The sequence below is a fragment of the Heloderma suspectum genome, chromosome 5, assembly GCF_057233095.1.
Source record: "Heloderma suspectum isolate Gila_16-S chromosome 5, 16-S_ref, whole genome shotgun sequence".
In the NCBI taxonomy this organism is placed as follows: Eukaryota; Metazoa; Chordata; class Lepidosauria; order Squamata; family Helodermatidae; genus Heloderma; species Heloderma suspectum.
In genome coordinates this window covers 184942845-184970693 of record NC_139462.1, presented here as the reverse complement: position 1 = coordinate 184970693, position 27849 = coordinate 184942845, and the positions used below count along the sequence as shown (strand labels likewise).

Here is a 27849-nt window from a genome sequence, read left to right as displayed (position 1 = left end):
TGCCCAGAAAGCTTCAGCTATAGACACAAATGAAATGAAATGGGTAGGCTTCATATCACAGGCCAAAGATGTGTAGTCTACCTCTGTGTGCTCTGCACACAGAAGCACACTCTATTCTTCTGTAGGTTCTCCCTCGTCAGGGATGGAGAGCAGGTTTTGTCCTCACTGCAATAGCACACTCAAGCATAGCACGTTTCATCCCATTCACTTATCTTGGCAACCACTCACTTGCAAGGGAGAAAGTAGAGCGCGATCCCTGGGGACAACCCAGGGAGAGGCTGAACCATCTCCCTGTCCCTGATACCTCTGTTGGCTGCAGCCACTGAGAACCAAGCTGGCTGTGAACTGCTTAGCCCAATCCTAGGTTCTGTTTCTAAGACCTGGTGAACTGGGCTGAAATGTTAGGACCTGGTGTGGCGATTCCACATGCAAAGTGTGTGAATGGTAAAGGTTTGTATATATGTATGGTGGTTGGTATGTATCTGAAATGACTGACAGGGCAGGGGTTTGGCAGGGTGGAAGAATGACAGTTTGGCAAGTGGAAGAAAGGGGGAGTGGCTGAGTGAGAGCAGAATGCAGCGTGACTGGATGAGCACTTGTGCAGAAAAAGGTGGGGGGATTGCTTCTAGAGAGTCAAATGAGTCTGAGAGGAAGGTAGATTGTGTACAGCTAGAGGAGTCGGAGTTGAGATTGGGAGATAAGAGTAAGAACATCTAGTGAGATAGTCTGTGGGATAGAGAGTGTGTCAGACAGTGTGAGAGAGAGTGTGAGATGTTTTGACTATAGAGCTAAAAGCAAGAGTTATATTGTGTAGTTTATAGTGTTGACTTATTTTAATCATCATCCCTGATATCCTTTCCTCATCCCAACCCAGTTCCTATTCCCAATCCCATTGTACCAACTAAACTTTCTTTGTTTTCAGTTTTAAAAGACAGTGTCCTTTTTAGTTGTTAGGAAGGGTTTTGTGGAATAACCCCCACATGCTGGCTGCTTGGTCTGTGCTACCAAAAAGAAAGAAAGCAGCTCTAAAAGGGTTATTGGTGGCAGCAATTGAGAGAGTGGTGAAGCATCACAACACACCAAGAGAGGGTTGTGGGTGAGAGCCTAAAGGTGGCAGGGTGAAGAGAGACACTGACCAAAGCACCTGACCTGGTGACTAGAAGAAGGATCGTGAGGTCCTCACACCTGGCATATATCAGTCCCTCTATTATACAGTGAGTAACCTGCAAGCAGACATGCTGGCTGAAAGTGCATGTCTGAAAGATGTATGGGATAGTTTCAGGTTGCACCTACCAGGTGATGTGAATGAGCCTAATTTGAATGTCTGTAAACCCCCCTCCCACAATTTCATCTCAAGGCTCTGGCCATGCATACTTCATGAGTTTAACCTCAAGTCAGCCTTTTTTCCCCTATCCATCCCCAACCCCATTTACTTTTTGTAACATACTGTGTGATGGAGAACTGGTGATCTCAAAAGGCTGCACATTTTGGGGGGTGACCTTTGAGCTGGCTTAATGAAAGCATTAGGCCAGTATGGATTTGGGAATTTTTCTTACGGCCAACGCTATGCCTTTTGCTTTATATTGTTAAAACAGTAGTTCCAAATTCACAGCAAGTGACAAACTACGGTGAGATATAATGGAAGCAGGTGCTGCCCATATCCTCCCGTGGCCACACCAGAAGTGGAGAGGGGAAGGCCTGTACATCCAACACTCAACTATCGTATACTAATATCAGGAATCAGTTTTATCACTGTTTATCTGACCCTTATCTCTGGGATCCCATAGGCACTAATGGAATCACTGGTGGACTCCTTCTGCAGGCAATTAGCAGGTGGTGTGTGCATGTGAACACTATTTTCACCAGGATTGCAGTGCAGGGGGAAGAGGTTAATTCCGCCCCCCACCCCACCCCCAGTCATCTTCACCATCCTTGCCATAATGGATATAATGGATATTTGCACTTAAAAAATTATGCCAAATTAATTGCTTTCACCCATCACGTCTAGTTTGGTCCTAAAACTAGGACTAATATGTTGCAGTGGTTAGTGTTGGACAGGGGAGACCTGGGTTTCAAGTCCCTATTCGGCCATGAAGCTCACTGGGTGACTTCAGTCACTGACTTTCAGCCTAACCTACCTCACAGGACTGGTGTGAGGATAAAATGAAGAGGAGGAGGATCATGTACACCACCTTGGGCTCCTTGGAGGGAAACGTGGGATATAAATTTAACAAACAAATAAATAAATAAAATAAAACAAGCCTATTGTGCTGAACAAAAGGTTAAAGGCTGCAAGGCGGAACACCCACAGAAGCCCCTTTTATAGTTAACATTGCAGTGAGGTAACTCAGAGCCAAACTACAGGTTACAGTAATCAAATAGGTAAGGCATCTCTCTTTTTTTTAGTTTTGTGTAAACACATGTAGTCCAAATTCGGATCAGAACCACTGTGCTCTAGGGGTGGGGTGGGGAGGGGTTAACAAAGGAAAAAAGTCTCAACTTTTTTGGAGTCAACTGAGGTTTTCTGTTTTTGTTTTAATAGCCCCACAGCAGGGGATGAGGTGGAATTTCAGGGGGGAAAACAGGTTGGGGGTGTGGCATGTAATTCTCCCCTTTTGGAGTGTGGTGACCCCGATCTGAATTGGGGCTATACATGCTTAGACAAATGAGTGAATAAAACTGTCAGGCTCAGCTACACACTACATGATTTGTGTAATGTGTAATCTGGCCCTTACAGAACAGGCAACTTTTATATTTTTGAATGCTGTGTATTTAAGGGGGAGATGGATAATCATTTCTTTTTGCAATTTCTTTAGCTGTGGCCTGTGGAGAAAAAGTGATGTTTTAAACAGCAATTCATTCTCTCTCTCTCTCTCTCTCACACACACACTCACTCACTCACTCACACTGAATTATGCATCATGCACTTATTAAGTCAGCAGGGCTTTCCATGGCACAATTGCATCTGCTGCCATTCTCTCTCATTTCCAACAGTTTTCTTTGTTCTGTGTTCTTTATAAAAATATTAAAAGGCATATATTTAAGAAGAATTTTTCAAGCTATGCACTTATTTTTCCTCATGCTGAAAATATAATGCTTTCAGGGCTTTTAAGTGGTGGGAGGAAATGCTGTACCCAAAGCCCACTTAGGAGTAATGAAGTACATATGTACAGACCACCTGCAAAGAAAGCTGGCTTTAGAGAGGTGGGGTTCTCCCTGCCTAACATGTGCCTTACAGATTTATAACAAAGACAAAAATGAACCAGCTGGCCCTATGCATTCCCTGCAAAAAACGTTACAGGAGTGCTGACTGGCCACTAGGGATGTACAGATTGTGTAAAGTCCGTTCTGTTTGTGTTTCGCAGATCATCAGGTGCCTTTCGTTCTGCAGTCTGTTCATTGATGGAATGAGTTTTCTTTAGTTCCCAAATTTGCACAAATGTGCATCTGTGCAAATTTGTACACATACAAAATGCACAAAATCCACCAAAATGTGCATGTTCGTATTTCAGCCTATGGGGAAATGGGCCGGGTTTTTTTTATTTCCTTGTGTATTTTTCGACAACGAAATTTGCACCAAATCGAGAAAGTTAGAAAAATGATCCACAAGCTGGTGGAATCTGCCCGACAGGGGAAAAGCCGGTCCGCTGCAGAATCTACCAGTCATATTCATCAAAATCTGAACTCATTTAGTTCTGTTGCAGATTTCTCCAACATTCCTGCTGGACACTATACCTACTTCCTGAAAGTTAAAAATTACTGCAAAATAATGTCAAAACTTTAAGAAAAAGCCAGGACAACCGTACAGATGTACAGCACAGTTGTACAGATGTAATATGATGCCATACATAAAACTAACGTATAGCTCACCCATATGAAGAACCACAAAACGTATGCCCCACAGTATATAAATATAGTGGGCTGGATGTGGACTAAGTTATCTATTTGTTGTAAAGCATTTTTATGCTGCTGTTCAGCCTAAAAAGCTCTATGAGCGGCAACAATGAACAAGCAGGCTTACAATCCAAAAGATATAACACAAGAGGAAAAAGGGATGATGAGGGAAGAGGAAAACAAGCAAACTCAGAAACTCATTCCTAAAGTTGCACATTAGTTCTTGTAATGACCAGATGGAATGGAGACAGTTCAGAGAGAGGAGGAACTAAAGAGAGCTGGTCTCTTACCAGAGCTGATGGAGTGGTTTGCTTTCCCCCTCTCCCTCTGCTGCAGACTGATGGAAAGGCTACCGCCAAGTGGCAGTTGATGGAGGGAAGAGCCCAATAGGTGGAATTGAACTTAGTCACTTTGATTTGCAATGGGACCTACCATTGTATTAATACAATTTTTTCTTACTGAAAAGTAGCTCTGTAATAGTCACCTAAGGACACTAAATATTGCCTTCAGGAAGGATGATCCACATGCCCCATATACAGACACACCCACGCACAAAGACCGAAAACATCTAACATCCCCATTCCCAATGCATCAGCTATGTTGCCCCCACAACATTACAACAACTCCATCGTGGTTGAGCAAGTGCGATGGAGACAACATTTCCCACTGATATCATAAGGAGGCCAGAAGCTTTGAGACTTTCCCCCTAAGCTAGAGCAAGGGCTTGTATAATGATCAGATTCACTACAAACTCTGTGGAGTTACAAAACTGAAGCATTTTTCAGTTATTGCAGCAATGCTGCAGGACATGATTCTAAACATCTGGGAATCGCACTGATGATGAAATGGGCTTTATTTCATAGAATCCTATTACTGCAAACATGGGAAGCACGTTCCCAGGAAAAATTTAGAGTTGGAAACTCTCTCACCAACTTCATTAAAACAATAAAAAAAAAAACTACAGGCACAATAGCCACAATCCAGCACAAAATGAGACATACGTAACTCATTGACTCTCTGCTGGATTGTGGCCAATGCCTGCAAGATGTTAGTTTAAAGGCACAAATATATATATTCCCATGAGGAAGTCTCACTATAAATATGTTGGAAGCTTTCTCCCACAGTAACCCACTTGATAGACCCACATTTGATCCACATTTGATTAGAAAAAGAAAATCAAATAGAAACAGCCAGTTACAACTAGCTTTAAAACAAAACACTGTGCTTTTGAATGATCTTGTTATGCAATATGCTGCTTTCACTCTTCCGTCATCAGACCCTGGAAAACTTGACGTTTGAAATACATGATCTTAGAAGACGGTAACCAAATAAAGGATTTCTAAAAAGCACTAGCTTACTTTGAAAATTAAGGCTGCAATCCTATACACACTAACCTGGGAGTGAGTCCCATTGAACTCAATGGGGCTACCTTCTGACTAGACATGCATAGGGTTGCCCTGTACAGGTTAACAATATTTCAGCTCCAACAAAACCTGCTTATCATGTCCTTTCTTCAGGCTTGTCCTGTATTACATTATTTCTTTTCTAACAGGAAAGAACGAAAAAAAATTAACACCAATATGGAATGTCAGATTAACTACTGACATTCTCAGATGTACTCAAGACGAAGAGAGCAATCCAATGGACCTGGGAGACCATCCTAGGGACCGTACTGGTTCTTCAGATTCTCCCCTCCAAGGCTGTAGACATTGCTACAACCTCGGAAGGAGGACTCCAGTATCCCCTCCCTCCCTTGCCCCCTTGCAACTGACATGGAAAGAACTGCGCCAGTTGCTTTCTGAGGTTGCAAAAGTGGCCTCGGATAGCGTTCCAGTGGGTGGGGTGGGGAATGGCCAGGATACGAGGAATTCTAGGGCCTTTCTAGCCCCAGATACTTATTTAGAGAAAGAAAAAACAACAACAGAAGATTGGCTCTGTCGCTCCTCCAGCCCTGCCGGCAGCAGCTTGGCAGGTCATTTGATACATGGAGGCCCCCAAGCCACCGAACTCAGAGGCTTCTGGCTTCATAGGATTGTGCCTTATGTGAAGTTCAGATACTTTCTAATTCCAGTATGTTAAATTCCTATTCACAATTCCTTGATGAGTATTATTTTGCTCAAGGAAACCTGCCAGCCTTTGAATTTCATGAGCTTCTCAAACTTGACTCTGCCCAATCCATAAGTATATTTTTAGTTAAGTATTTTTACCTCATCCAAACAATTCACACGGACATTCTTGCTCCCTAGCAGTCTTGCAGCTTCTTCAGTGTTCCCTAAGGTAGAAAAAAGAGCTTATGAAATCTAACGAAAGATCAAACAAATAGAACAATGCATATGTTTATAACCCACATTTTTTTTTAAGTTGGCATATACAATTCTCCTCTCCCAACCATGTGGTCTTCCTCCTGCTTTTACCCTTACAACAACCCTGTGAGGTAGGTGCCCTCCAGATGTTTTGGCCTACAATTCCCATCAGCCCCAGTCAGCATGGCCAATGGTCTGCTTAATCAGGCTGTGTTTGGAGTAATGTGTCCAGTTCTGGGTATCCCATTTTAAGAAGGACAGTGACAGGCTGATGTCCAGAGTAGAGCACCTAGGATGAGGGGTCTGGAAACTGAGTCCTGTGAGGAACAGTTGAAAGAGCTGTGTATGTTTAGCTTGGAAAAAGAAGATTAAGGGGAGACATGACAGCGGTCTTCAAATATTTGAAAAGCTGTCATGCAGAAGATTTGTTCTCTGTTGTTCCCAAGGGCAGAAATAGAACCAGTGGGTGGAAACTGCAGGGAAGCAGATTTTGGCTAAACATTAGGAGAAACATCCTAACAGTGAGAGCTGTTCAGCAGTGGAACAGATTGCCTCAGGAGGTGGTGGGTTCTCCTTCACTAGAGAAATTTAAGCAGATATTAGATGGCCTGCATTGAGCAGGAGGTTGGACTAGTTGATCTTTGAGGTCCCTTCCTTCTCTATGATTCCATGATGGGAGTAGCCCAAAATATTTGGAAGACACCACACTGAGAAAGGCTGGGTTAGGGTGAGAGATGACTGGCCCAAGGTCCTACAGTGAGCTTCATCTGGGTCTCACCAGTCCTAGTCTAAGCCAGGGATGGAGAAAATGTGGCCCTCCAGGTGTTGTTGGACTGCAACTCCCATTATCACTCACCATGGGCTATGCTGGTAGGGCTGATGGGAGTTGCAGTCCACCATACCCAATGAAGACAAGATGAAGAAATTTATTCCGGGGTGCCAGTCAGAGTAAACAAAACTGGGCTAAACACACTAATGGTCTGACTCATTACAAAGCAGCTTCTTAAATTCATATGAAGGACTACTGTGAGAAAGTCTGTTTTCCTGCAACCAGATCCCAATCTCTTAACCATAGTAAAAAAAAGAAAAGGAAAAAAGATTGTGCTGCTACATCACTGTTGGCCCATAAAAGAGCAAATATAGGAAATACTCATACAAAAACATGTGTGTGCCGATTAACCTAGTTCGAAATAAATATTGAGGGCTCACATTTTATTTTAGAAATTGCATTGCTACATCTGTGACTTGTCAGCTATGGTTTTATTGTTGCTTATAACCTAACTTCTTTGAATGTCAAAAAAGAGTTTTTGTTGGTTATTCTCTGTGTATCCAGGATCATTAATTTAGCCTTGTATATAAACCTATGAAGGTGACTAGCCTGTGTTTATTTTACTCGCTTGTTTATTTTTTTACTAGCCTGCTTTGAATGTCAAAAAAGTCTTTTTGTTAGTTATCCTCTATATATCCAGGAACATTAAATCAGCCCTGTAAAGAAACCTATGAAAGTTACTAGTCTGCTTTTTAGGTATACCAGGTGATGGTAGAGGCAGAACTGTTTTTCAGTAGAGGAGGAACTATTTTTATGAGTAAAATGCAGACTAGCAAAAATAAATGAATTCAGGATTGGTTTCTATGCTGGAATAGGAAGAAGGAACTTCCCCTCCTCTGTGCCCAGCATTGAGACATGAGGGGCTAACCAAGGGACACAGTGGTCTGTTTCTCCTCCCACAGTCCATTTGATTACACCTGTGGTGACCACAACTGCTAAATACAACTGGTTAAATACAAGGCTGGTTAAATACAAGGCTGCATTAAATAGTAGAACATGCCCTGTACTTTAGAAAGATTGGATGCAAAAGAATCACAGTGCAATCCCATACATGTCTATTCACGTAAGCCCAATCCTATATACACTCCCAGGTAAGTGTGTAAAGGATTGCAGCCTCACTCTCTTCCACCAAGGAGGAAAAACACATCATGAAATCTAAGAGATGATAAAGCCCCATGTGCAATTCACAGTATCACTAAAAGATAACAAGAAGGTGCCATATTCTATCTTGGACAAGGCTCTTTTTTTTCTTTAGGGGCATTCCCGAAGGTAGGAGGACATTTTGAAGGCACTTGATTTCTGCTGCCAAAATTCTGCAATGATAAGAGTAACACCAGTCAAACATTCTCCCTACCACACAGATAGTTAAAGTCACAGTATACGCCCTCTAAATGGATATATTTGTGCAAACTATTTTCAGAATGAGTTGAAACACTTCCATATTTCTCCTATCGGGAAAGCTTTTTCTTTAACTTGAAGTACTCATTAACATGGCATGATGGTTGTTTTAGGAAATATTTGTAACTAGTGAAATTTAGTGTTCATGGGGTCTTGGTTCAGGAGCTACATTGAATCCATTTGTGAAAAACAGTGCAGGAATAAAAGCTGGGGTTTGTACATGAAACGTAGCATCATTCTGTAAACATGCAAGTCAACTTTTATTTGAGTGTTTCAATATCTAAACAGGACACCACATTACTGACAGAGGTTCATGGGAGGATGCCAGATGCTGGCTATTACAGATGCAAAAAAAGACATTCAAAGACCTTTGACTTTCACAAAATGACATGGCAGAATTTTAGTTTAAAAGTTATCAGCTACAAATTCTCACACCACTTAATGAAGTCATAGTTCATCACTTCCTAGTGACTTGAGTGGTCTGTGTTGAGCTCCGTGTTTTCATTTTCTGGCTTTTTTTGGGGGGGGGGGGCAGGAAAAGGAAAGGAAAGGTTCCTCCTGTGCAAGCACCAGGTCATTGCTGACCCCTAGAGGGATGCCGCTTGCACTGGCATTTTCATGGCAGACTGACAGATTTTACTTTCTTGGGCTCCAAGATCACCGCAGACTGTGACTGTAGCCATGAAATTAAAAGACGCTTGCTCCTTGGGAGGAAAGCTATGGCCAACCTAGACAGCATAATAAGAAGCAGAGACATCACCTTGCCGACAAAGGTCCGTCTAATCAAAGCTATGGTTTTCCCAGTAGTAATGTATGGCTGTGAGAGCTGGACTATAAGGAAGGCTGAGCGCCGAAGAATTGATGCTTTCGAACTGTGGTGCTGGAGAAGACTCTTACGAGTCCCCTGGACTGCAAGGAGGTCAAATCAGTCCATCCTAAAGGAAATCAACCCTGAGTGCTCATTGGAAGGACAGATAATGAAGCTGAAGCTCCAATATTTTGGCCACCTAATGCGAAGAGAAAACTCCCTGGAAAAGACCCTGATGCTGGGAAAGACTGAAGGCAAAAGGAGAAGGGGACGGCAGAGGATGAGATGGCTAGATAGCATCACGGATGCAATGAATATGAACTTGAGCACGCTCCGGGAGAGAGCGGAGGACAGGAAGGCCTGGCGTGCTATGGTCCATGGGGTCACGAAGAGTCGGACACGACTGAACGACTGAACAACAACAACATAGTGGGGTGGTTTGCCATTGCCTTCCCCAGTCGTGACTACCTTTCCCCCAGCAAGCTGGGTACTCATTTTACCGACCTCGGAAGGATGGAAGGCTGAGTCGACCTGAGCCGGCTACCCGAGACCCGGCTTCTGCTGGGATCGAACTCAGGTCGTGGGGAGAGTTTCGGTTACAATACTGCCACCTACCACTCTACGCCACACAAGGCTCTTTGGGCCCCAACATTTGTGCAAATTGAGCCAGAATAATTACTTTTATTTTTCCAGCTCCAGGAATGTGCACAAATGTCTTCGTTATTATTATCATTAAGCTTTTTGCAGTTGCACAAGTGAACACTTGCAGCTGTCAGGAATATATATATAGCCTTGCCTACTGCCTTGTATGTTTCAGCTGCCAAATGGAATGAACTTCCTGAGCTGTCAGTGGGTAATTGTGCCCATTGACAGCTCAGGAGAAGGGTAGCAGATAGCCGCCTCAGCAAGGTGATCCTCAAATTTTGAAGTGTGTAACTGACTCTTGGGGGACCCCACTTGCATTGCACACCTGCCCAAGTCTCCAGCAAGTGGCTTTCAGGATGATCTAGGGTCCACCCCACTTTTGCGGCTCCCATTAAAAGCACTTGGTGGAGGCTTGGGGAGGGTGCAATGCAAGGGGGGACCTCTCAGGATCGGTGCAACACTTCAGAACTTGAGGATCATCTTGCTCAAGGGCCAATTTGGTCCCCTTCCCTACCCCCAACCTGTCAACTCTCAATGTCTGTCAAATTAGCCTATATGCAGTCCTACCATGTAAATTATCTTGTATGTTTTCCTAGTACACTTTGACTGCTGAAATATACAAGGCAATAGAAAAGGCGAGGCTACGTGGAGTTTGACAGCCGTAAGTGCGCACTTTTGCAACTGTGAAAAACTGGTGAGGGGGGGGAAGAGAAGAGAAGAATCAGGAAGACGTTTGTGCACATTTCCGGGGAAGAACACATTTTTAAAAACATTTTTTTTGCACAAATGTAGGGGCCTGAAAAAATAATTTTAAAAAGGTGTTGGCAAATGAGTGACTGCCCTGCTAAAGTGCCCTTTGGGCATCGTTGCAGGGGCAGTCCCTAGCGAGGGAAGCTTGAGGCAGCATGGGAGAGCATGACTGCCAAGAGCAGCATGGGTTTTTATGATCACCCACCCTCCGGAAAACGTGCTGCATTCAGACTAACCCCAAAGTTGAACAAACCACCCATGGCACAAAACAACCCACACTCAACCACTGAGTGTGAGTTTGCACTTTGTCTGAAGAGCCCCAATGACTGAGTTCACACAACACACTAACCCACACACAGTGGTTGAGTGTGGGTTGTTTTTGAACTATGGGTTGTTTGTTGAACCATGGGTTAGCATGTTGTCTGAATGCAGCATGTTTTCCGGAGGTGGGTTATCATGTTGTTTGAACACAGACAGGGTGGTTTGTTAACCATGCAGTGTGGCTTGTTAACCACGCTGACCAACTCAACAACAAACCATGGATTCTCAAGGTGGCTTGTTCGAGAAAATAAGCCACACTGCATGGTTAACAAGCTACCCTGTGGGCATTCAGACAACATGCTAACAACCCAAACTCAACCACTGGGTTAGCGTGTTGTGTGAACAGCCCCAATATGTTCAAACTAGAGAGAAAGGACCAGCCCAAAGTTCTGCCTGGGTATACTTCACCACAGAAATAATTTCCTAAATGACAGAATTAGGGCACAATCCTATGGCTGCTAGTCAGAGGCTAGACGGCCATAGGATAGGTCGGTTCCCTGAGAACTGACCTCCACCCCCTGCCACGCTGCCTCGTAGGCAGCATGGAACAGCCCCGTGCTCGGAAGAGGAGCGTTGAGTGTTGAGAACGTGGCATTCCTGGGGGCGTGCCAGTGCAGGGAATTCAGAAATTCGGTAAATACATCTAACGTGTTGTCCGGCCTCCCCTCCCCATGCTCTGACTTCCTGCTGCTAGACAGCTGAAATCAGCTGTCTAGCCACGAAAACAGGGTGGCTGAAGTGTGGAGGGGATGATCCCATCCATGATGCTCCTGCCCTGCATTGGATAGGCGGTTGCCTCTGAGTTCAGAGGAGGCCACCTATCCCGATAGGATTGCGCCCTTAGAGATTTATCTAGGGATTTTGCCCAGTTGAAGTAATTGGCTTGTACTGCTGTTTTTAACACGACCATGTAGTTTTTAGTAAGTTCTTATTTTTTACTCATCGTTTTTATTTTTAATAGGTTGGGGCTTTTTTAAATCCAGTAATTGTATGTTTATGTTGTTAGCTGTCTTGGGCCTCAATTGTAGAAAAGCTGGGAATAAATGTAATAAACAAACGAACATCTACTGACCTTTTTTATTCATATACCTCTTCCTCAGTGCCCATTTTTGCCACCAGTACTACAAGCACAGATAGTTGACTGCATGTGCAAAACTCTACACACATCAAATTTTAACAAAGTCCTACGACCCAAGAAAGTAGCGGCCTGCTAAAACTCAGTGCATATTCAGATTGGTGCACCACATTGGCTATCACATGGTTGTTTCAGGTTCACAAGATGAGAGACATCATTTATTTAACAACATTTATATACCATTTCTCATTTGAAACAAGTCCTGAAGCGGTTTACAAAATAAAAACAAACAAAACAAAAATGACTACACACATACACACACAATAGCATCATGAGGTTGGTACAAAGATAGCTCTTGTCTGGGGGAAACAAACAGATGTTTTCAAGAAATGCCTAAAATACACCAGCATTGACGCCTGACATACCTCCACTATAGAGAAGTCCTGTCTCCATGTTGTTGCCAACTGGAAAACCATAGGTCATGGCATGGACAACAAGGCCTCCCTAAAGACTGTAGTGGATGAGGAGGCTGGTATATGGGGAGATGTTCCCTGACCTGCAGTTAGAACATGCAGCGGCTATCGCACTAAAGATGGTTGTGAAAATAGACTCGTCCCTGCCAGTCATATGTTGTATACAAGGATCTGGAAGATGGGGAAAGTTCTGTCCGTGAGCATGACAGCTTTGTTGTTACCAGCCTATCCATTCATTAAGGGAAAGGCAAGACCCAACTGCAAAATTTATTTTAGGTATTTACAGTTGCAATCAAAATTATTCAACCCCCATTGCAAATCAGGTTTATTGTCAAAATTTACAGACATTCAGCTGTTTGCAATGAACAAATAAAAAAGCAATTGAAATAGCTCAACACAATGAATGCTTCAAGTGGTTTCCCCAAATTCAACTGAAAATGCAACTTATAATGACTTCTCCAGTCTGAAAAGTATTCAACCCCCTGAACAGAATCCCTCACAACATAACAAATATGCAAAACAGGTGTTGTCTCAAGCACACCTGATGCAACTAATCAAGGGCTTCATTAGTTGCACCAGGTCTGCTTGAGCTGGAACACATGAAATACCTGAACTAGCTAAGGGTTTGTTGAGTGTCACATGTGACTGCATGTTAGAAATATGGCTATGTCAAAAGCATGGTCCAAAAAGTTAAGGGAAGAGATCATTGCCCTTCACAAACAAGGAACAGGATACAGAAAGATAGCGAAGGCACTGAATGTTCCTAGAGACACCGTAGGAAGCATAGTTCGCAAGTTCAACACTAAAGGAACAGCGGTTACACTACCTGGATGGGGCAGAAGAAGGAAGCTATCAATGGCTGCAACCAGATTTCTGACAAGGCAGGCTGAGAAAAACCCTTTAGTGACTGCAAAAGACCTGCAGCAAGACCTGGTGGCAACAGGCACTGAGGTTTCAATGAGGACAGTAAGGTGGGTACTAAACGCAGAAGGTTTCCATGCCAGAACTCCAAGACATACACCACTACTGAACCAAAAGAACAAGAAATGTTGGCTCCAATATGCTCAAAATCATATAAATATGCCACAGAAGTTTTGGGATTCTGTTCTGTGGAGCGCTTAAATAAAACTGGAATTTTTCGGCCCAATGGATCAGCAGTATGTCTGGAGGAAGAAGAATGAAGCATACACTGAAAAGAACACTCTGCCTACAGTTAAGCATGGTGGTGGCTTGGTGATGCTCTGGGGCTGCTTTGCATCCTCTGGCACTGGAAACCTGCAGCGTGTGGAAGGCACGATGGATTCATTGACATATCAGGAAATCCTAGGAGAAAATGTCATGCCGTCTGTGAGGAAACTGAAGCTTGGACGTCTGTGGACCTTCCAACAGGACAATTATCCCAAGCATACCTCAAACTCCACCAAGGCTTGGTTGCAGAAGTAGTCCTGGAAGATTCTACAGTGGCCATCACCGTCACCTGACTTGAACCCCATAGAAAATCTCTGGTGGGATTTGAAGAAGGCAGTTGCAGCACACAAACCCAAGAATATTACTGAACTGGAGGCCATTGCTCATGAGGAATGGGCTAAGATTCCTCAGGAACGCTGCCAGAAGCTGGTGTCTGCCTATGCATCTCGTTTGCAGCAGGTCATAGTATGATAATATGGGGGGAGTTCCCAGCACGCTTGTCAAAACATGCCACAGGATTGCACCCTAAAAGGCTCCTACCCTGAAGGACTAGCAAAGTGAGGGCGGGTAGGTGCTTTTGAAGGCTCAGCTAAACCGCAGAATCAGCCTCCTCCAAAAGCAAAACAAACCAGGGGAGGCCGGTGGCACCGATTTCAGTGAGGCTACAAATCCATTCTGGGTTTCAGTCAGAACTGGCCAGAACGCTAAAGGAGCTATCCAAATGCTGAAGCCTATCCCCAATTTGGGCTCGGCACCTCAGAGAGGCTCCTTTAGGGTTCTGACTGGAACCCGGCATGGATTCACGGCCCCACCGCCGTCGCAGCCACCAGCCTCCACTGAAACAAGCCCTGTGGGCCCAGCGCGCGCGCGGCCCGCTTCATGACTCACAGCGACGCGCGGCTGCGATCCACGGCCAGTTATAAATTATAACAACAACAACGGCACCTTCCCTTTCCCGCCGCGAACAGCGGGCCGCAGGGGAGGCGAGGAGGGCCGCGCCTCACCTTTCCCAATCACGTCCAGCAGTGCTTTCTCCTCCTCGCCCAAGTCCCCTTTCTTTGGCGGAGCCATGGCTGGCCGCGGCTCTCGCCGCCGTCCCAAAATGGAGCCCTCCCCGGCGCTCGGGGGAAGGCAGAGCAAGCCCCGGCGCTGGGCCGCGACGGAGCGCCCGGACGCGCCCCGACCCTCCCGCCGGCCCGGGCGGCGCTCGCGGAAGCTCGGTCTCCGGCCTCGCGGCTTCCTCTCGCAGCCTCGAGCAGGGCGGGTTCAACCACCCGCTCCGAAGGGAGGTAGATCCGGGCCCGGGGGGGGGGGGGAGGAGAGAGACCGCGGCCTTCGCCCCTCGCCCTGCGCCGGCGGCACGGCCGCGCCTCGTCGCCTCGTGGCTGAAAGTAAAACCGGCCAAAGAGGAGGGAGCCAAAATGCACTTCGCCCCCGGGCTGGCAGGAGCGCCCGCTCCCGCACGGGTACAGTGGTACGGCCGGGCGGCGAAGCGGGTGCGGGGGGGGGGGGCGAGCCAGGTGTGCGCGTGCGCGCCCATGTGCGCGCCCTTCCCGTCTTCCATTGTCTGCGGCCGCTGCAGCTGCCGCCCCTTTGCTGCTTCTCTTTAGCGAAGAGCCACTTCCACGAGAGAGGTACGGAAATAAGCCGCGCCTGGTGGCCTTGGGGGTGGCGGCCCCTTGAGCCAAAGCGGGGAGAGGCTGGCTGGGACTGGGAGGGAGCCGCCGACGCGCAGAAGAGGCAGGAGCAGCGTGCGTGCGCCGGCCCTGTCACTGAAGGGCAGGAAAGAGGGAGAGATCCCGCTCTCCTCCTCCTCCGCGCCGGGCCGCCGTCCCCAGCCGGCCGTTTCTCCGGCGGAGCTTGGCGGGCTGGGCTTTCCAGCTCGGGCGGGGAAGGGCAGCCGCTCTTCGCGCAACTTCGAGGCGGCAGAGGGCGCGGGCGCCTTCGCCAAGGGGACGCGCAGAGCGGGTACGGATAGGTCAGGATTAAAGCGGCGGTGCTTTCAGAGCAAAGAGAATATTGGGCTGCGGGGACGGAAGACCGCTCCGAGCCTGGCAGCGAACTGCTTCTGATGGCTTGGTAGAGCGCTGCGCCAACATCAATTAATTGATGAATTAATTAATTACATTTCTTGATCGCCCATCTGGCTGGTCTCGCCCAGCCACTCTGGGCGATGTACGAAGGGTTGCGCAGAGACGCGCTGTGCAGGGGGAGCGCCCGGGCGGGGTTCGCGCGTCCCATCGCTTCCCCCTCTCCTGCCCTTCGCTCGGTCGAGCAGGTTGCAACGGACGGGCTTGCTTTTGCTCTCTTGCTAGCGCGCAGGCTCCTTGAGAGGGAGGGAAGACGGAGGACCCAGGCTTGTTCCTCGGTTGCGGTGGTGAGGATGCGCCCGGGGGGGTTGCTTGCTTCGGGAGCCGTTCAGCAAATCCCTGCGCGGAAGGCGGGGGCGGCTGCTGTGCGCGCAGTTTTATTACAGGGGCGCCCTTAGAGTTCAGGAGACCTCCACTAGCGTTGGGGCGCCGTCCTATGCATGTTTAGACGAAGGGGAAAGCCCCACAGTTCCTCAACCAGCCATGCTTTTTTTCCCGTCTATACATGCATAGGATTGCGACCTAAGTGTCACAAGGGCGCCTCGCTTCAGCTATGGTGTCGTGTCCCAGTTTAAGGATGTCTGAAGCTGCAGTCCCATCCATACCCCGCAATTTAGGAGTAAATCCCGTTGAACTCATCGGGACCTGCTTCTCATCTGAGTGGACATGTATAGGGTTGCAATCTCCCCCCCCCTTTTTTTTTTCTTCTAAAAACAAAACCAATGTATGAAATCTAGAAAATAATTATTCGTTTCTGGATGTTTAAAAGCAATGTTTGCTTTAAAAGTTGGCTGAGATTTGTAGTTCAGTCAGCCTAGTGCTCACAAGTTTCTTGTCTAGGTTTTTTTTTTTCTTCCAAGAAACTTGCATCAATCAGCCAGGGTGCGTTTTTTCAAAAAGCTGCCTATTTGCCACTTAAATGATCCCCCTTTAAATATGGAAATCTGAGTTCTGTAAAGGAATTTAAGTTTGCCTTCTTTCATAAATCATCATCATCATAGGCTGGGGGAGAGGGAGAGGTGACCAGTTGCTTGAAAGCTGCAAGTAACAGTTTTAAAAACTGTTTTAATTCAATGGGTTGTAATAATCCAGCAGAAGATACTGCCACAGTTGACTAGTAATAGACCACTGTAGATTTCAGTGAGATTAGTTTTTTGGATTGAGTGGTTTGTGGGCTGCAGACTGAATGAATTATGACATAAATTGAGAACCTCTTGCAGCTCTTATTTCAGCAGAGGATTAATGGAATTTCCATTTGGCATTTGTAAGTTGTAAAGCACTATGCTTTCTGAATACTACTTTCGGACTATTTTCTGTAGGTGAAGTACCTACCTAAAGTGATTTAAATCAGGTTTACCTCTTGAGCTGTAGAAACAATTAAATTAAATGCAGTGCAATCCTAAATGTGTTTACTCGGCAGTAAGTCCCACTATTGTATTCCATGGGACTTAATTACTGTTAAGTATGCTTACGGTTTCAGATTTATGTTTTCATTTATGTTGCCTGTTTTCTTCAGGGATCAGAGAGGTGTTAACAGTGGTTTTTCCCTCTTGTTTCAATGGTTGTGGAATATGATATTGAGGGCACAATCTTATGCATGTTCAGACAGAAAAAAAGTCCTACGAGACTCCCAGTATTCCCCAGCCAGCCATGCTGGCTGTGGCATGCTGGGAGTTGTAGGACTTTTTTCTGCCTAAACACACATAGGATTGCACCCTTAATATCATATTCCGCATGTGTTTCTGATTTCTAAGTATAGAACCTGTAAGTATGGTCAGCCTGGTGGTGGACTATATCATAGTCATAGTCAATGTATTTGTATATCACTTTAACTTTTTTGTATATGATGTATGTTAAATCTGTAGAGATATAAATATCTTCTTTCTAGGAAAAGGGCAAAAGAATTAATTTATTGTACAAGATCCACGCAGGACCTGATTTTTTAAAAACTGAAAGAAATAAGTGAGTAAAGTTACAGTAGCTTGACATTTTAATAATTAAGTGCCAATGTCAATAACATGTTTTGTGTAAAATAGTTTCAAATCCCATATGGCTATTAATTAGCACCTGGCTGACAGCTCTGAATTATTCAAATTCCTGAAGTGAAATGGAAAATCCCTCTCTGTGGCTTCTGTGGGTTTATCCAACTAAATAAATAAATAAACTGTATATCGACAAACATTTTCCTGAAAAAAGAGCAATCTTAGGGCACAATCCTATGCATGTTTAGACATAAAAAGTCCTCCAACTTCAAGCATTCTCCACCTGGCTGGCTGGGAAATGCTGGGAGTTGTTGGACTTTTTTCTGTTTAAACATTCATAGGGTTGCACACTTAGATGCTTTATTAAAAGAAACATCATCACTAGGTGGATGATAAAAACCTAACTAGGCAGCTGCAGACCTTAGCTTGACAGAAAAATACACTGACACGTTTGGCTAGGTGTATTATTGGTGATTAGAACCTTTATTTCGGTTGTTGTTGTTTGATAGAGATATTTTTCTTCTGTCACTTGCAAGCAGTTGTCAAATGCTGTTTATACTTCTGATTCTATTTGTGCCACAGTCTGATGGTACTTAGAGCGCCGGGTTGGGGAAGGCTGGATTGGAACTGCATGTTGCGTTTGCAACAAATGGAATGTCTAAAGGTGTCAACAGCCGTTTCCATAGCAGAACCCTGAGGATGTCCTCTGTCACCCTACCCCCATGTACTATATTAAACTAAACAGAGCGTACTTCCCAGTTCAGATAAATTCAACTTCTGCGTTTGTTGCAGCTTTTCCCCTTTGTGTAATTATTGGGTGTACATAAGGCTCACTGGTTCAACATTGCTCCCTTTTCTTCTGTGCTTTCTTACAAAAAGACACACAGACAAGCAAGTGCCGCTGCACATTGCTGGGGAAAATTGTACAAAGTATTGTAGGTGTCCATTTATTATAAAGCAGAATTTTATTTGGCAAATATAGATATCTTCAGTAGAGTTACCCATATGAGTAGATAAATACATACATTGGATTGGATCTAAGTCCCATTGAAATCAATAGGGCATAGGTTAGTCATGATTTCAATGGGTCTGCTCCTGGTATGACTAAGTTTGGATTGAACCCATTGTTGGTGTTGTCCTGCCAACTGTGTGGCTATCTCATTTACTCTTCTGTGAGAACACCTGTAAAGAGACATGTAAAAACTGTTTATATCTGTGGTTGCTTTTTTTTAAAGTGCCTAGACTTGATTTAGAATTTGTAGATCAGCTTGAAAGCATAACTTACATAGAAGTAGAGATTCCAGTGCAGCCTAAAACCAAGGAAATTTGGCTTTAGGTCACTAAAGAAAGACACTAGTCAGAACTAAATTCCTTTCCCCCAGGCAGTGCTCTTCTGCACCAAAGGACTATTGCCCCTTCCAATTTCGAGATTAGAATTTATTATTTGCTATATAGAATAATCCCATCATAACAGTTGGAGACATTGGGTTGAATCTAGCCTTGGGTGTGTATAACTAGGGTGATGGAAGCGGGGGACCCTGCTAAATGGGGTGAGATGTGGTGCGGGAAGGAAGGGGGGATTCTTGGAAATTGGAAGTTGCCTTCCATGAGAACAGCTTTTCCATTCATGGAAGGCAAATCCTGGATCTTATGCATTGGATCTTGTATGGTTGTCATTGTTGTGCTTTTGTCACAAGATGGAAAACTGTGCCATTAAAAAAAGAAAAGAAATCAACAGTCACGTGTTGAGTTCTGCTGCATAGCATAGGATCAGGTGTTAGGGCCCTGGTCCCAGTTTTAGGATGAACATAGTTCCACCGTGATAACTCAGCAGGTGTTGGCAAAGTCAAAGGAGCACTTAGGTAGTATAGATAATTTAAGAAAAGGGTGGGGAAGAGGAGCAATACCACAGGGCAAGAAGCTGCTCAATATACTTCAAAGAAAATGTTTTTATTTCACTGGAATGTACTTTCAAGTAAGGCACACAGGATCAGGGTCTTGGATAGATTGTCTGAAGTGAATTTTTTAATTAACTTTTCATCTCTGCTTTGTGCTTGAGATTTAAGGATCTTCTTTATTTGTCCTGCATCAAAGGCAAGTATTTGATAAACAACTATTTTCTGACTGCTGAGAATAAAGACAACATAATTCTTTCATCACTAGGGTGAAAAAATAAGGTCCCTCCCAGTACTGAAATAGATCTCTGGTTGCCAGGAACCTACAGCAACATTTGAGTACTTGGGGAGCCAGATTTTAAAAACAGATTATTAGTGATGTCTTGTGAAGTCTTCAAGTCTTGTGAAGGTGAAGTAGTTACCTATCAAGTTGGATGAAAACTTATGTCATACAAGTATTTTAAATGTAATAACTTTAAATATAATGTATTTACCTTTTTATTATAGTAAAGTTTGTCTTAACAACAAGAGCATCACCAAGAAATGGACCTAAAACAAAATATTAATTTAACACAACCATATTAAAACTTGCACTTATCCAAATCTATACATTTCTCTCTGTAAATATAAAATGTTTTTATATGATCTTTAGTAAAAACACAAAAAGAATATTGTGTCATCTTAAAAGTAAACATCTTTAGAAGTAATTCTAGGGTACCTGAGAGTTTTTGAAACGTCATAGGTCAACAAAAGGTTGTTGAAAATAGGCAGCTGATCTTAACATGTAGAATGAGATGGAGGTGTGTTGTAGCTTAAGAAACAGTGGCCTGGATCCTAAGATAAGTTAACTTAAGGAAGTTCATGGAAGGAAAGTTTCCCATCACTTCCTCCCTCCTGCAGTTCTTGGTATCCCTTGTAAAGCCTCTTGAGGGGGGGTTGGGGGAGGGGGCTCCTGAACACTGGGGTGTAGCAAGGGCTGCAGTCAGCTTATCTTGGGATTCCAGCCAATGGCTTTTGAAACTCAGTAATTAGTGTCCCAGATACATGGTCCAAGTAGAAATCTTGATGGCAGATTGAGGAAGGTTTCCTTTTCTTGTATGTTGGAAAATTGGGTCATGCAGGGGTTAAACATCTATAGGAACATAGGAAGCTGCCTTATACTGAGTAGGCTGGTATGGTCGACACTGACTGGCAGTGGCTCTCCAGGGTTTCAGATGGGATTTGTTCCCAGTCCCCCCTACCTGGAGATGCCAGGGATCGAACCTGGGACCTTCTCCATGCAAAGCAGGTGTTCCACCACTGAGCTACAGGCTCTATCCCAAGCCTCTAGTTTGGAGGGTGAGGTACGGTTCTTACCTTATGCCCTACCTAGATACAGCCCCAGGTGAGGTGTAAAGAATGGTATGGATGCTCATTTTGCTGGATATACACACATTAGGAAATGAGGTGCATTAAATGTAGGAAACAATGTCATATGTAAAATGTTTTGAACAAAAACCTAATTCAGATCTGAGGGAAAACCTAATTCACCCTGGACTGCCTAAACTTTCATTTCTTTAGAGTGCTTCTAAGCTTTCAGCTCCCATGTTTTACTTTGTCCCAGTAGCCTGTGGTGCAACTTGAAATTTGTTTTGCTTCCAGAAATGATCTAGCCCAATTTAGGCTAAAATCCTAAACACACTTACGTGGGAGTGAGTCCCATTGATTACAGGGAGAGCTACTTCCAGGTAAACATGCATAGGATTGTGGTATAAGCCTACAAAACACCTTCTGCATTCCATCTGAAGGCTGGTACAAGCAGCAGACATGGGAGCTTTTTCATCATGCCCAGCTTTTCTCTTTCTAGTCCCCGATTTTTATTTTTATCATTTTATTTTGCCTGAGAAAGATTTCTGGGGAACTTGAAAATCTTCTCACAACTTTGCGACATTTTAGTTCAGCCATGTAAAGAAGCCCACAAATTTACTAGCCTGCAAAAAAATGTATTAGCCTGCTGGGCCTGGCACAGGAGGGATGGAGAGCTCTCTCATTCCTGCAGCACTCCTCTGCATTTCTCTGGATAGGGTCCTTCCCTTTTTTGGCCCTCTACTTCATGGCTGACCCTCTCATGAAGCAGGGTGAAGTTCCTGTCTCAGGCAGCAAAGCAGGAGGAGTGGCAAATTGTGCCGCTCCTTCCCACCCACGCCAGGAGGACCCACCGCTGCTGCCTCCAGCAGGTGCTCTGGAAAGCCCTACCAGCTGCTGTCCTACCATGGTGTTTGTCACAGTGAGAGTGGCCAGTGGGGCTCTCTGGAGCCGCCACCCTCTGGAGACCATGTTGACTAAGGAAGCAGCTTGTGCGGCTCTTCAGAGAGCCCACCCAGCCAAAAGGCCTGGCTCTGAGGGGGTCCTTCCTCAGAGTTGGGCATGGGAAGGGTGTGTTCCAGGAGATTACATGGCTTGGTGGTAAAGGTAAGGGGAAAGGGGGGGGTCACACGATAAAGATAAACAGTGGAGGATGTGATGTGGGAAGGAGAAGGGAGTGTGATATGGAAAGGAAGCATGATGTAGGAAGAGGAAGGGGGTTGGGTGGAACGCAAGACAGTAGCACGTGTACTCTCTTGCCCCAGGCAGTGGGAGAGCTTGTGCCCAGGCTGCTTTGCTTGCTGTCAGTGCTGGGCAAAGAGAAGGGATGAAGCACTATGTCCCTCCTGCACCACACCACTCACTCACCTGCCTGCAATTCCTGGTCAGCTGTGGCTTCCAGGCAAGTGGTTAAATACATGGCTGTTTTAGGGCACAATCCTATTCTGATAGGTGGCCACCTCTGAACTCGGAGGCAACCGCCTATCCAGTGCAGGGCAAGAGAAGCACGGATGGGATCGTTCCCTCTGCGCTTCATCCGCCCTGCATTTTCTGCTAGACAGCCAACTGAGGCCGTCTAGCCATGGGACGGCAGAGCAGGGGAGGAGGATGCTATATGACACATTGCTTATGTCATACAGGCATTTCCTCCCTCCCCCCGCCCGGAACGCCCCGTTTCCGCTGCTCTGCGCTCCTCTTGCGAGTGCAGAGCATGGGGCTGTTCTGCGCTGTCTCTGGGACAGTGAGGAAGTGGGACGAGGTCGGTTTTCCGGGAACTGACTTCGGAGCGCAGGCTGTGAGGTCGGTTCCCGGAAAACCAGATATCCTATGGCCATCTAGCCACTGTCCAGCGGCCATAGGATTGCTCCCTTAGCTGATCTTAATCAAGGTGTTGTCCTTATTGTTGCTTGTGTTTTTCTTCTTCTGGCATTTCCTTTCTGAAGCAAAACTTTATACACAGTATGGTAAAGTGTTATGAGGAAATACATTCATAATGACCATTAGCAGAAGAAGGCATTTTTCTTTATATGTTTTAGCTTGTTTCACAGTTGTGTCATATTTTGAGACAGGAAGAGTTTTTGCACAAGTGTTTGAGCAGTAAATGGATTATGCTGGATTCACTGTACCAAGGTGCCAGAACTTGGGAGCAGCAGGTGACTGTAAAATTGGTCACCTGGCTGATAACGTCTGCATCTTGCATAAAGGTAGATTACAATTACTGGGGAATCAGACTAGCAGATAGATCTTAATAAGGATATGTTCAAGCAGAATAGATTTGCTTGGGATCAGTGAGAGGGAGGTGATGTAAGGAAGCCACAGGGAGGGTGTCAGGCTGAGTGTTGGGAAATGGGAAGGTTGGAAACACACTGAGGCCTTCTTTCTTTTGTGTAAAGATAATATAAATACTAATTTCATAAATTCAGTACCATCCAACATGACTTGGAGCTAAACCTATCTAACTTCCTTTTTTATTCCAGAATAATTGAAAAGATATAGCATACATGAAAGAATAAGACTTGCGAAACAGTCATAACATAGAGCAAAAACTCTAGGTGTACCTTATCCAGACATTATTTTAGAATAGAATAAATGACAACCTTTCAATTAATTCGCTTAAATTGAAATCCAGTTTTAATCTTTTGTAATAGGTTAACTTTGTCATAGCTGCAATAGTCTGTATCAGAAGATGCCATTTAGAATTTGTGGGAGTGGTAGACTTAGGTGCAATCCTGTGCGTGTTTAGACAGAAACTATGCTAGCTGGGGAATGCTCGGAGTTGTAGGAGTTTTTCTGTCTAAACTGCACCCTTGCTGTACTACTTAGTAGTGGTTTAGAGCCTATGGGGACTCTTGGACCCAAATCTGTTTCTTGAGAAGCAGTGACCAGGGCCTTGTGTTTATTGCATAAGCTTTGCGCTTCCTTGGACCAGGAGGACATTGCTAGTGTTACATTGATCTATGTTTTGTAAGTTCCAAACTGGATACAACCGTTGAAGATGACCTGGCAGCTTTAATAGGTGCAAATGCAGCTGCATACCTCCAAAATGAATGTTGGGTATTCAACTCTTTTTGTGCCATTTGTGCTGGTTGCCTTTGTCCTACCAAGTTCACTTCCATACCTTCTGACTGTCCCTATTTGGGTATGGCAGCCCCAATTTTTGTGTTTCCTGCCTTAGGGAAATCACTGTTCTTGCAGTGGCTTGAGTTCTTTTTATTTTAAAAACTTAAACCTGCCAGCCACTGGCCTTTCTTGACAGCCTTGGCAGGCATGCAAGCGGTTATTGCTAGAACACGAAAAGCCCATCATCTGCCTCTTGACTGGCTGTTCTAGGCATGGGGTGGGGGTGGGGAGTTCTTCTGCTCCGTTTCTGTTGGCCATCTTCACCGTCACTCCAATCTCTGCAGTTTAGGGCAACAGAAAATGTTCAGCTTTAAGCTAGGCAGGAGAGAGTGGTGATAAATCTCTCCTGTAGCCTGTGAAATGGGAAGGCGATATCAAACTGTGTATCTTTTGTTCAGGCTTGACTGCCTTAGAGAATCCAGTTCTAATCATGCTTTAAAGCAGGTATTTACCTACCATTCGTTGTGCCAGGTTGGAGATGCGTATTTGAACGCTCATTGAAATGTGCATTCGATTGAATGTAATGCAGTGTAGGCAGGCTGCATCCATGGCTGAATGGGGACCAGATTTATCCCCATAGTTCCTGATCCAGCAAGTTATATACATGCAGAAGCCTGCTGATTTGCATGCATCTCCTTAGTGGGCTTGGCGTGCATGTTTCACATTTATTTTCCACACCGCACACGTCATGTCCCACTGTAAGTAAATATCTAGTAGAAATAGTATAATTTCTTTGTGGGCATCTAAGATGAGTGTTGTTATAATTCCCAAGAGCTCATTTCAAGAAGAAATTTTACTTATTCAGAGAGCTCCTAGGGAAAGTATTTAAATATTACAAGCAATACGAAATTCTTTTGTTTTTATTTTCACTGTTGCGTGACTTTATTTTGGCATGCTTAACCTTGGATTGTTTTATGAAGATACGTAAATAATCTTACTTGCTGGCTAAGATGACAGCATAAGTAATACTCTTATTAGGATCAGATCTGTTAAACCTCTGGCTAAAAGACGTTTGAATTCTTTGTGTTAACACCATTTAAAGTTGTGTTGTTTTTTGGAGATTGAACATTTGTTGAAATTACAGGCATGGTAAAATATTCTGCTCTGCATTACTGTTAGTTCAGTTCCTCTTTTATTTCTGCATCTTCTATGCTTGCTTGAATTAGCAGTGTCACTCAGGTCTGTCACTGCTCTCCACTGGGAGGAGGAGAAAGAGCAGAACGAGTGGCAGCCCCTGGCCTGTATGCACCTTCTTCGCTTCCCCCTGCTCCTTTCAGAGATGGAGAGAGCATGAAGAGCTGGGTGCTGCCAGTTAGTGAAGCTCTCTGTGTACTGTTGCCGAGCCTCTACCATCACCACAGCTGGTCCTTTGACTGCTGTTGCTGCTGGCGGCTTGCATCTGTTGCTGCTGTGAGTGTCGCATGGCTGCCTGTAAATTAACAATGTATATCTGTGTTGCCATACCACCAGGGTGGAAAACTATAATAAGGCTTTCTTTTTTCTTTTTTGCTTCTTGGCCCTGCCTGGCCTCTGGAAGACCCTTAGGGGGAACTGGGGAGGGGCTGAGTGACGTTGCTGCTGTCATTCCATCTCTTTTTCAGCCATTCCCACCTGGTGTGCTCCAGATGTTTTGGACTAAACTCCCAGAATTCCTGACCATTAGCCATGCTGGCAGGGGCTGATGGGAATTGAAGTCCAAAGCATCTGGAGGGCACCAGGTTGGGGAGGGCTGCTCACTTTGGTGGGAATCATGCGTTGGTGGGAAGAGTGGGAAATTGTTGCCAGATTTTTTCTTTTTTTATTGGTTACATTTTGGCTCTGCGCAACTGGCTTAACTTTTGACACTTCCTTTTACATTTTTCTCCTCATAACAATCCTGTATAGTAAGTTAGAGGTAGTGGCTGGTCTAAGATCTTCCAATAGGAATTGGGAGTGGACATTGGAAGTTGGTGGCTCTGATGTCAGTGGGGCGGTGAATCCGCTCCAGGTTTTAGTCAGAACTAGCCAGAACTCTAAAGCAGCAGTCTCCAAAGTGGGATGCGCGCACCCCAAAGGGTGCGCAAGACAATCCATTGGGGTGCGCGAGCTGCCTGATAATTGAGCAGCCTCTTGCTGCTCCAGTGTCCAATGCTGGTGGTGGCAGAGGCAGCAGGACGCGGCGGGAGCCGAGAGGGAAGTTCCGTGGCATTTCTCTCTCGGCTCCAGTCCTATCCTGCCTCTGCTGCACCACTGAGAGCATATGCGCCAGTCTCTGCCAGGCACAGCAGAGGAAAGCACGACTGCCTGCTCGGCCACTGCACCAGAGCGGCTGCCATCCCGCCTTTTCTGTGAAATGCAAGTGGCTGTCAGTAGTATGCTACCTAGCAGATATTTTTGAAAAAATAAACACACTTGATCTGTCCCTTCAGGGTAAAGGCGATGTTTTAACAATGAGTGAGAAAGTAACTGCTTTTCCAAAGAAACTCGTGCTATGGAGAGAGCATTTTGAAAATGGATGTTTGGAAATGTTTCCATCAGTATGTGATTTTGTTGCCAAAAACGATGTAAGTGTGTCACCTATAAAAACTCTCATATCTGCACACTTTAAAAACTCGGAAACGGAATTTTCTAAGCCATTTAAAAATCTTCCAAACGAAGAGTTTCAGTGGGTTTTAAACTCATTCGTAAAAAACATAAAAATGTAATACCTTCTGGTTAGTTTGCAAGAACAACTTATTGACATCAGGGAAGATGGAAATTACTAGCTGAATTTCAACAAAAAACTTTGCATAATTAGTAGAGGGGATTGAAAAATGAGAATTACAATTTAGTAAGTGCAGCCAAAGATGCACTTCTTCCATTTGTGAAGTGTCTTTTTAGCTATGACAGCCATTCAAACCAAGTATCGAAAGAAACTGAACTTAGAACCAGACCATTGGATCGCTGTATCACATTGCGTTAAACCAAGATTTTCAGAAATAATGAAGCATATTCAATCACATTGCTCTCACTAAAAAAATATTAATAATATTTTTATTAATAATAATTTTAAATGAGAGTGAAAAGGTTTTTTATACCATTAATAAATAAAGTAAAATATTTTAAAATATTGTTAATTACATCTTTATCTCATCCTTTTTTAATGTCTATTTTTGTGTATGTTTTATAATGTACACAATATATTAGTACAGTAGTACATGTATATCATTTATAAATAAATATACATATACTGGAAGTGCATGCTCATTTTTTTTTACTGATAGGGGTGCATGATCAAAAACATTTGGAGACAATTGCTCTAAAGGATCTATCCAAGGTGCTTCCACACCTTGGATAGCTCCTTTAGAGTTGTGACCGGTTCTGACTGAAACCCAGGGTGGATTCACTGCCCCAGTGACATCGGAGCCACCAGCCTCCACTGGTAGTGGAGGATGAGATGCTATTTGCTGGCCTGCCTCAGGCACCAAAATATCTTGGGCCATCACTGATTCATCCCAGATTTGACAGTGGGTCATTAGCCAGGATTCTTGGGCCACATTTATTTTCTATGCATTTCCTGCGAAATTGAGCATCAACTTGTCAGTACCATACTTAAAATAGCTTGCTTATAAGGGAAGTGTATTGAATTGGAATTGTATCAGTAACTGCCTAGAGAACATCAAGCTGACATATCCATCAAAATGGTTTCTCCAGGCCTTTAATTATCCGCTTTCTCCTTACTATGTATTTTAAGGATAACCATGTTGATGAAATTA

At 44.6% G+C, this 27849-nt stretch overlaps 2 protein-coding genes across 8 annotated transcripts in view; one reads left to right on the top strand and one right to left on the bottom strand.

Annotated features, from left to right (window-relative positions):
- The window catches only part of ANKMY2 (ankyrin repeat and MYND domain containing 2), a 35906-nt gene extending 21003 nt beyond the window's left edge, over positions 1 to 14903 (bottom strand). The window contains exons 1-2 of the mRNA XM_084858644.1: positions 14689 to 14903; positions 6102 to 6166 (exon numbers count right to left, since the gene is read on the bottom strand). Of these exons, the coding sequence (XP_084714770.1) occupies positions 6102 to 6166; positions 14689 to 14755 (132 nt within the window). The 5' untranslated portion in view covers positions 14756 to 14903. The remainder of the gene's footprint in view (positions 1 to 6101; positions 6167 to 14688) is intronic.
- The window catches only part of BZW2 (basic leucine zipper and W2 domains 2), a 63888-nt gene continuing 50890 nt past the window's right edge, over positions 14852 to 27849 (top strand). Inside the window, exon 1 of one of the 7 annotated variants that reach the window (XM_084858650.1) lies at positions 14852 to 14973. The gene's annotated coding sequence lies outside the window, so the exon portion shown is untranslated. The other 6 variants (XM_084858646.1, XM_084858648.1, XM_084858645.1 and 3 more) reach the window with 6 other exon arrangements.